Source organism: Lutra lutra, chromosome 17 (assembly GCF_902655055.1).
Source record: "Lutra lutra chromosome 17, mLutLut1.2, whole genome shotgun sequence".
Lineage (NCBI taxonomy): Eukaryota > Metazoa > Chordata > Mammalia > Carnivora > Mustelidae > Lutra > Lutra lutra.
The window spans coordinates 43,247,358-43,255,900 of record NC_062294.1 but is presented as its reverse complement, the minus strand read 5'-3'; the positions used below and the strand labels follow the sequence as shown (position 1 = coordinate 43,255,900).

At 54.0% G+C, this 8,543-nt stretch overlaps 1 protein-coding gene across 3 annotated transcripts; it reads left to right on the top strand.

Moving 5' to 3' along the window:
• Positions 1-1,409: 1,409 nt before the first annotated feature.
• On the top strand, positions 1,410-6,007 carry SBSN (suprabasin). Of its 3 annotated transcripts, none has more exons than XM_047709416.1 (5): positions 1,410-2,771; positions 2,826-3,364; positions 4,818-4,883; positions 4,986-5,030; positions 5,852-6,007. In XM_047709416.1, exons 1-5 carry the CDS (start codon positions 1,448-1,450, stop codon positions 5,873-5,875), a joined length of 1,998 nt encoding a protein of 665 aa, XP_047565372.1. In that variant the 5' UTR covers positions 1,410-1,447; the 3' UTR covers positions 5,876-6,007. The 3 variants fall into 3 exon arrangements, with proteins under 3 accessions (XP_047565372.1, XP_047565374.1, XP_047565371.1); XM_047709418.1 differs by having other exon boundaries at positions 1,411-1,834; positions 1,889-3,364; XM_047709415.1 differs by having other exon boundaries at positions 1,411-3,364.
• The last annotated feature ends 2,536 nt before the right edge of the window (positions 6,008-8,543 follow it).

The following is an 8,543-nucleotide window of genomic DNA, read 5'->3' as shown; positions in this document are numbered from 1 at the left end:
CACAGACCTCCCAGCCACCACCTGCCCTTCCTTCTGATGACCCTCTTCATGCCCAGGGTAGACTCTCAGCTGTTCCCCTCCAACCCGTGCCACCATGTCAATGCTTGGGGCTTTAGGTTGGGACTGAGGAGACCCCAGGGGGAGGAGGGAAGGATGAGCCCCTGGCCTCCAGCCCAGGTTCTGGCTGACAGTCTCCTGCTGCCGCAGGTCTTCGGCCCCTCCCCGTGGCTGCCTCAACCGGCTTTTCAGGAGACACTGCGTCCTGTCCCAGCTCATGGCAATTGGTTCTCTGCCCTCGCCCAAGGGCTGGGAAGCGGGAGGCCAAGGTTCTGTTATGAGAATGTGTCCCAGCTCCAAAATCTATAAGCCTCCCTAAGGAGCCCCAGGCTTCTCTGGGGACCCAGGCACCCTTCTCTCCAGCACCCTCTGAGACTCAGGCTGAAGCTTGACTGGTCTTCTCGGGGCTTCCCTTAGCAATCATACTATGGGCACTTACATCGCATGCCTTTTGGGAGTGCTTCTTTTAATCCATCCATTTGTTCAATATATAAATATTTACTGAACCCCAGGCTATGTTCTAAAAATTGGGGATATAGCAGTGACCAACACAAAAGCCCTGTCCTCTGGAAGTTTACAATCCGATAGGTGAGGCACACAGTATATAATTTCGGATTGTGGTAAGTGCTTGTAAAAACAAAAGGATGATATCACCCAGTATAACTGAGGGATGGCCAAGGAAGGGTTTTTCTGAGGTGACATTTGAGCCAAGAACAGAATAAGAAAGAATCCACAATGTAAAGATGTGAGTTCTACCTTCCATGCACATAGCATGTGCAAAGACCATGAGGCAGGAATGAGCCTGGTGTGTCTGAGAACCAAAGAGAAGAAGACCTGTGGGGCTGGGATGTGGTAAGCGTAGGGGGGAGTCAATGAGAACAGAAAGAGCAAGGTCTGATGATGCCCTCAACTCACCAGGAGTGCTCTTCCTCCCCTGACTGAGCACCCCCCACATCTTTCCAGACTCTTGCTGATGGGGAAACTGGATCCTTCGATCCCCTGAGAGGAGTGAAGAAGCAGGCCTGGGTCCTGGAGATGGGGGTGATTGAAGGTGGGGTTGGGAGAGAGGAGGCCTGGATAGTGGGTGAGGAATGAAAAGAGGAGGTGATTGGAAGGGCAGACATCTGGGCTTTGGGGTGGAGGGGCCTGAGCTGGGCAAGGAGCAGAGATGCCACGTGAGTGTTCTCCATTCATGACTCACCTTCACTTCCTCCTCCTCTTCATTGCTCAACTCAAAGCTCCCTGGGAAATACCTCCCTGACTGGGGACCAAGTCAGTGCCTCACAGGGGTAATTGAGTCATGAGGGGTGGAGATGAGAGGGAGGTAGAGTATAAATAGCAGCTTTGCTTCCCTTGCACCTCTCTGCATCCTCCCTACCCTGCCAACAACATGCACCTTGCCAGTTTGGTCAGCTCCTGCTCCCTCCTACTGCTATTGGGGGCCCTTCCTGGATGGGCAGCCAATGATGACCCCATTGAGAAGGTCATTGAAGGAATCAACCGAGGGCTGAGCAATGCAGAGAGAGAGGTGGGCAAGGCCCTGGAAGGCATCAATAATGGAATCACTCACGCTGGAAGGGAAGTGGAGAAAGTTTTTAATGGACTTAGCCACATGGGGAGCCAGGCCGGCAAGGAACTGGACAAAGGCGTCCAGGGGCTCAACAACGGCTTGGACAAGGTAGCCCATGGGATCAACAATGGCGTCGGACAAGCAGGAAAGGAGGCAGAGAAGTTTGCCCATGGGGTCAACCACGCTGCTGGACAGGTTGGGAAGGAGGCAGACAAAGTGATTCAGGGGGTCCATCATGGGGTGAACCAGGCGGGAAGTGAGGCAGGGAGGTTTGGCCAGGGGGTCCATCATGGGGTGAACCAGGCTGGGAAGGAGGCAGAGAAGTTTGGCCATGGGATCCATCATGGAGTGAACCAGGCTGGGAACGAGGCAGAGAAGTTTGGCCATGGGATCCATCATGGGGTGAACCAGGCTGGGAACGAGGCAGAGAAGTTTGGCCATGGGATCCATCATGGGGTGAACCAGGCTGGGAACGAGGCAGAGAAGTTTGGTCAGGGGGTCCATCATGGGGTGAACCAGGCTGGGAAGGAGGCAGAGAAGTTTGGCCATGGGATCCATCATGGGGTGAACCAGGCTGGGAAGGAGGCAGAGAAGTTTGGCCATGGGATCCATCATGGGGTGAACCAGGCTGGGAACGAGGCAGAGAAGTTTGGTCAGGGGGTCCATCATGGGGTGAACCAGGCTGGGAGCGAGGCAGAGAAGTTTGGTCAGGGGGTCCATCATGGGGTGAACCAGGCTGGGAGCGAGGCAGAGAAGTTTGGTCAGGGGGTCCATCATGGGGTGAACCAGGCTGGGAAGGAGGCAGAGAAGTTTGGCCATGGGATCCATCATGGGGTGAACCAGGCTGGGAAGGAGGCAGAGAAGTTTGGCCATGGGATCCATCATGGGGTGAACCAGGCTGGGAACGAGGCAGAGAAGTTTGGTCAGGGGGTCCATCATGGGGTGAACCAGGCTGGGAAGGAGGCAGAGAAGTTTGGTCAGGGGGTCCATCATGGGGTGAACCAGGCTGGGAAGGAGGCAGAGAAGTTTGGTCAGGGGGTCCATCATGGGGTGAACCAGGCTGGGAAGGAGGCAGAGAAGTTTGGTCAGGGGGTCCATCATGGGGTGAACCAGGCTGGGAAGGAGGCAGAGAAGTTTGGTCAGGGTATCCACCATGCTGGTGGGCAGGTTGGGAAAGAGGGAGAAAAAATAATCCAAGGGGTCCATCATGGGGTTAACCAGGCTGGGAAAGAGGTGGAGAAATTTGGCCAGGGGATCCACCATGCTGCTGGGCAGGCTGGGAAAGAGGGAGACAAAATAGTCCAAGGGGTCCACCATGCGGTTAACCAGGCTGGGAAGGAGGTGGAAAAGTTTGGCCATGATGTTAATTACGCTGCAGGGCAGGCTGGGGCAGAGGGAGACAAAATAGTCCAGGGGATCCATCCTGGGGTCAACCAGGCTGGGAAGGAGGTGGAGCACGTTGGCCAGGGAGTTCACCATACCGTTGAACAGGCTGGAAAGGAGGCAGACAAGGTGGTCCAAGGGGTCCACGATGGGGTCAACCAGGCTGGGAAGGAGGCAGAGAAGTTTGGCCAAGGGGTCAACCACGCTGCTGGCCAGGCTGGAAAGGAAGCGGAGAAACTTGGCCAAGGTATCCACCATGCTGCTGGCCAGGCCGGGAAGGAGGTGGACAGGTTGCAGCAGAATGTTCATAATGGGGTCAACCAAGCCGGCAAGGAGGCCAACCAGCTGCTGAATGTAGGTGAACAGAGGTGGGAAAATGGGGAGAAGGGGCTGGGGGAGGGAGAGGTTAAGCCCCTGGGACATTTGGGTTGTCCATGTAGGCTTCATTCCGTAAAAGAAGCTTGGGGAGCTCTATGACCACATTCTCGTTTTTCCTCTCCATCTCCTCACAAAGGAGCTGGTGCTCAGCCGATCAGATGGATCAAACCATCTCGTCCGCAAAGCTCTAGATCAGACAGCGAGAACCTTCACACTTCAGGGATCTGCCCTCCTAGTTAAGGAGGTGTAAAGAGAGGAACATGAAGCCTCTCCTGGGGAACAGGAAACGATTACTGAGTCAAGATCTTGTGCAGTACAAACAGAGTGAGTGTTGAGAAAATCCAGAGCATCAGAGTAAGCATGAGGAATGGCTCTGGGAGATAAGCCCTGTTTGTTTTAATTTTCATAACAAGCCTCTGAGGTAGTCAGGGTGAGGAGGCTGACTCTCTGATTCTCAGATAAGGAGACAGAAGCTCAGTGAGGTTTTAAGGGGATTTGCCAAGGTCAGGTGGCTAGTGCGCAGGTCTGGCGAATCATAGGTCAGGGTTCTTTCTCTTCCCCTATACCGCCCCTTCGGGGGTAGGTCTCCTGGAGGATTTCTTTAGAGGAAACATTTCTGTAAAGGGAACAAATACTGGAGGCCAGGGGGGAGCAAGGGTCACAGCGGACCAGGCTGGGGGCTTGGGGAATAGGAGAAGGCTGACCTCTGCCTGCCTCAGTCCCCACTCTCCAATCTCAATGAGGAGTCTTTGGGACACCATCTTGAAGACCAGCCCAGACCTGGAAGCTGATAGCCACATGGGCTTGCAGGCAGGGACCCAGGGATGGGTGAGTGGGGAGGCAGGGACTCCATAGAAAGTGTGCCCAGTAGAGGAGTGGGCAGTCTTCACTGGGAAGGGGTCAGGAGGGGGAGGTTTGTTATGGGATTCAGAGCTGGCCACAGCAGCAGCAGAGGCATGGCTGAGTATCTGGGCGTAAAACGAGGACAGGGATCAACCGATGTTAGGAACCAGGCCAGAGGGCATACAGAAGGGTAGAGCTGAGGTCGGGGGTGAGGTTAAACTATGGTCCTAGGATTTGCGTGGGTCCCCTGGGTTCCCTTTCCAGTTTCCAATCAGGCCCTTCTCAGCGACTGAGGGCATTTCATTCACTGACGTAAAAGGGAATTGGGGGAAGATTAGTCAGTAGGGGCAGACATCCTTCCAGGATTTTCTTTCCATCTCACAGAATTCCCACAGCGACATGGGCTTTGGGTTTCTTTCTGCATAATGAGGGGGTAGAGGGTTAGCCTCTGCCTCCACCCTGGCCCCAGTCACCCTAGAGGATGGCAGGTCACCAGGGAAGAGGAACCCTCAAGGGATTTAAGAGGGGAAAGAGAGCCTCAAGGGCCGGGGCGGGGTTATAATGACAGTCTGGGCTTCTTCCGCAGGGCGCTCATCCAGGCGTTTCCACCGGCCAGCACGGAGGGGCCGCAACCACAACAGCAACATCTGGAGTAAGTCTCCCAAGCACAGCCAGGACTCGGTGGGGGGAGGGGAGCCCTCCTAGGATGGGGGGATGGATGAGGGTGACCAACCCTCTCGTTCTTGAATTCCAGGCTTCGGTCAACAAGCCCTTCATCAACTTTCCAGCTCTGTGGAAGGTGAGTGCCCAGGAGGTTTTAACTTTCTGCTTCTTGTCTCTGGAGATGGTCTGACACTCCCTTCCCTCTGCGTGTTCATGGACAACTTCGTTGGGGATAGACTCTTGGCCTTGCAGAAACCCTCCAACCTGTTTCCCAGCTCTGGCCTTCCCTGTTCTTTGTCCCGGACACCCTGCTTTCCTCTTCTGCCTGCTTTCCATCCCTGCTGAGGCAGATGCAAGCTGGTGAACAGACCCCCAGGGGCCAGGGAGGGAGGCGCTGCTGAACCCATCCCTCTGTGTGCCCGCCACGTCTCATCATCTCCCCCCCCCCGACCCCTCACCGAGTCTCTCCCTATCTCAACCCACTTTGAGGCCCTGGGCTGCCTTAGAGCAGTACGCTGGGGTAGGAACCTGAGAATCTGGGCTTCTTCTGGCTCACAGGACCCTGCAGTAGAAAGCCTCCTGGGGAACCCTGGTCCCTACTCTGGGCCCAAAGCAAAGTCCTAGTTTTGCATTTATCTCTTTGCATGTAGCATATGGCAGAGGATGAGGGTGTGGAACAGCTCAGTGGACTGTGGCCTGAACCCAAAGGCACAGCCTTGTTTATTCCTGGGCTATGGGGGTGCCAGGGGACCCTCGGAGGCAAAACAGACAAGGCTTCTTGGCTCCTCCACAGGCCCCTGACTCTCTCCTAAGACATTCCGCAGAACATAAGCAAGTTCTAGGTCTGAGAAGCTCATGTCGATGTCCCCCTCATTTCTCTCGTGGACGTGAGGGCAGAGGTCTGGGTCCCCTCAGGGCTGTGTTTCCTGCATTCATTCCCTCTCTCCTCTCTTCCAGAGCGTCGCCAACATCATTCCCTAAACTGACGCACTGGCCTCACTCAGCAGACAGCCATTCCTGTTATCATACTAGCTGAAATGACCCGGAGGAGCTGGGGTCGGGGGGGGGGGGGGTTGGGGTGGGCAGATTTCCTAAGTCCTAGAAGGGGGCTGTACTGGGATTTGTGAATAAATATGACACGTTATACTCTCATCATGGTCCCCTGTGCTCCCCGAGGAGGGGTGGATGGGGGAGGCTACTCTTTCCTTGCTATTTTGCAGAAGGAGCTGGGAGCTGATGCACAGGGGTGCTGAGCTGGAGACTTCAGGCAGGTCAGATGTAAGAGGGTGTTCACAGGGACAAGCCAGGCTTCGCTAGCGGTCAAAATCCATGCGTGCTTGGCACTAAGGGGAGCATCTGTGCAGAGAAGGCCACCTCAGGCCAGCAGTGGGGGCGAAGCACTAGCGAAGAGAATGGCCGGAACCTAGGTGGAGCCCAAGGGGGTAGCATCCTTGTTGGGGGGTGTGTGGCACAAAAGGAATAACAAGGGTAACTTGTATTTATTGTGCAATGCTGGGCTCCCTGCTGGGTGCTTTCTATGCATGACATCACTGAATCCTCCCAATCCCCTGGTTAGGTAGGAGGTTCTGTTATTGCCCCTTTTACAGAGAAGCACATGGAGGTTCCCGCAGGTTAAGAAACATGACCAAGGTCACATAGTCAGGAAGAGGAAGACAAGCGACTTAAGAGCTACAAAACATACTCTGAAAATAGTCTTTTCCTGTTTGGCATCAAGTAGTGGGGAATCGTGCAGAGAGGAGAGGAAAGGGATGCGTGTGGGAGGTCCTTGCACGGGAGAAGCACCAAAGGCTCAGGGTGAAGGCACCCTGGTGACAGGAGGGCGGGCCTCTTTACAACGACAAGAATGGGGACACAGAAGGCCTGGTTTTCAGATGTGTGATAGCTGAGACTGTTCACTAAGCACTAGCTAGCTTCCAGGACTGTGTGAAGAGCTAAAACCATTTAAGCCTCCCACAACCCAAAGGCTTGAAGTCCTCTTGTGATCCCCATTGTATGGATGGGGAAACAGGCTTAGAGGGGTCAGGGTCCTGGCTGTCCACTGCCAGAACCCGACCTTTCACAGTTGCCTAAAAAGTCTCTAGAAGGTTTGCCTTGTACTGGCCTGGCGGGGAGATGTGCCTTCCTAGTAGGACCATGTACCTGTGGGCAGCTCCCTTCCCTTCTGGGGGCCACAATTTCCTTCTATATTTGGGGGGGGGGTTGTGTCTGCAGAGAAGGGACAACAAACACGACTTCCAGCACCAAAATTCCATCAGTTGTGGGACCAAAAATAAAAGACCAAAAATTGCCCTTGGGGAATTTACAGGCTTCCTGTGAATACAAGGCACATAAACAGAATATGAAAACAAATACGAAGCAATGCATCAGTAAGAACTAGATGCCACCAGGAAGGGTCTGAGGGGGGGGCGCTGTGTGTGTACAATAAAGGTGACGTCCCCGCCACTTCATGGTCACTGCCTTTTTCCTGATTTGTAGACTATCATCATTTTTATGACCTGTGGTCCTTTCCTTCCCTTATGATATTTTAATTTGAAAATGCTGCAAACCCATCATAAAGATGAGTTTCATAGTGAATACCTATGTAGCCATCACTCATAGTCTACCATGAACATTTTACTCTCCTTGCTTTATCACACATCCGTCTGTCACATATCTATACATCTAACCACGCATCAATACATTTTTGATGCGTTTCAAAGTAAATGGCAATCACCTGTTTATTTGCCAGTTTTCAAGTGTAAAAGAGGCATGGATCAATTCTACCTTGAGGTCAGGTGTGTCCCTCCCTCTGCCAGGAATATTCCCCCATGTCCCTCTTGTGCCCTGCGCTGGTGCCTCCTGACCCTGCAGGTGTTGACAGTACCTGTCCTGGAGCTGAGCTTCAAATCCTGACTTCTCCCCGTACTAGTTGTGATCTTAACCTTGACCACACCACCTGAACAGAGGGCCGCCTTTGCTACTCTCTGGCCTGGTACACTGATCTTTTTATTCACGGCACTTCTGACGATGTGTAATTAGGTATTTACTCATTTAACGTCCATTTACCCCCTAGACTAACATGTTCAAGAGGAGAGGTCGAGGCCAGGCACAGATGGCCGGCAGCTAACAGGGGGGAGTCTGCTGCCTTGTGCGGACTTGGTTTCCCCTTTGGCATGGAGTAAGTGGGAGCAGGAAGCGGGCACCTGAGACAGACAGGCAGAGGCAGGCTAGGGGTGAGGAGAGGAGGGGCCAGTTTGTGCAGAAGTGGAAGAACAGGGAGGGGAGTTGGGGCGGGACCCTCACAGCCCTCTTTTATTGGGGCTGACTACGTCTGTGCCGAGTACTTTCAGACATGATTCATTCCACCCGCCCAAGCTCCCCGTGAGGCAGGCACCATGACGGTCCCCCTCCCAGACTGAGGACGCCCAGCTAGGGAGTGGTGATGGCCCCGGCTCCTCCTAGTCACGAGCACTTCCCTGCTGCTGGTCCCTGCTGCTGGTCTCTGATGCTGAGGGGGCCTGCCTCCCTGGGACCCTTGGGGGAGTGAGAAGGAGCTACTTCAAAATAAGTCCTCTTTAAAATTAAGTTTCTTCCTTCAGGAGGTACATGCATGCCTGTGTTATGTGTCTCACAGTTAAACTGCAAAAAA

Coding starts and splice junctions, on each gene's coding strand:
- SBSN (XM_047709415.1), top strand. CDS start 1,448: ATGCACCTTGCCAGTTTGGTCAGCTCCTGCTCCCTCCTACTGCTATTG. Junction 3,365..4,817: donor AGGCCAACCAGCTGCTGAAT/GTAGGTGAACAG, acceptor CTTCTTCCGCAG/GGCGCTCATCCAGGCGTTTC. Junction 4,884..4,985: donor CCACAACAGCAACATCTGGA/GTAAGTCTCCCA, acceptor CTTGAATTCCAG/GCTTCGGTCAACAAGCCCTT.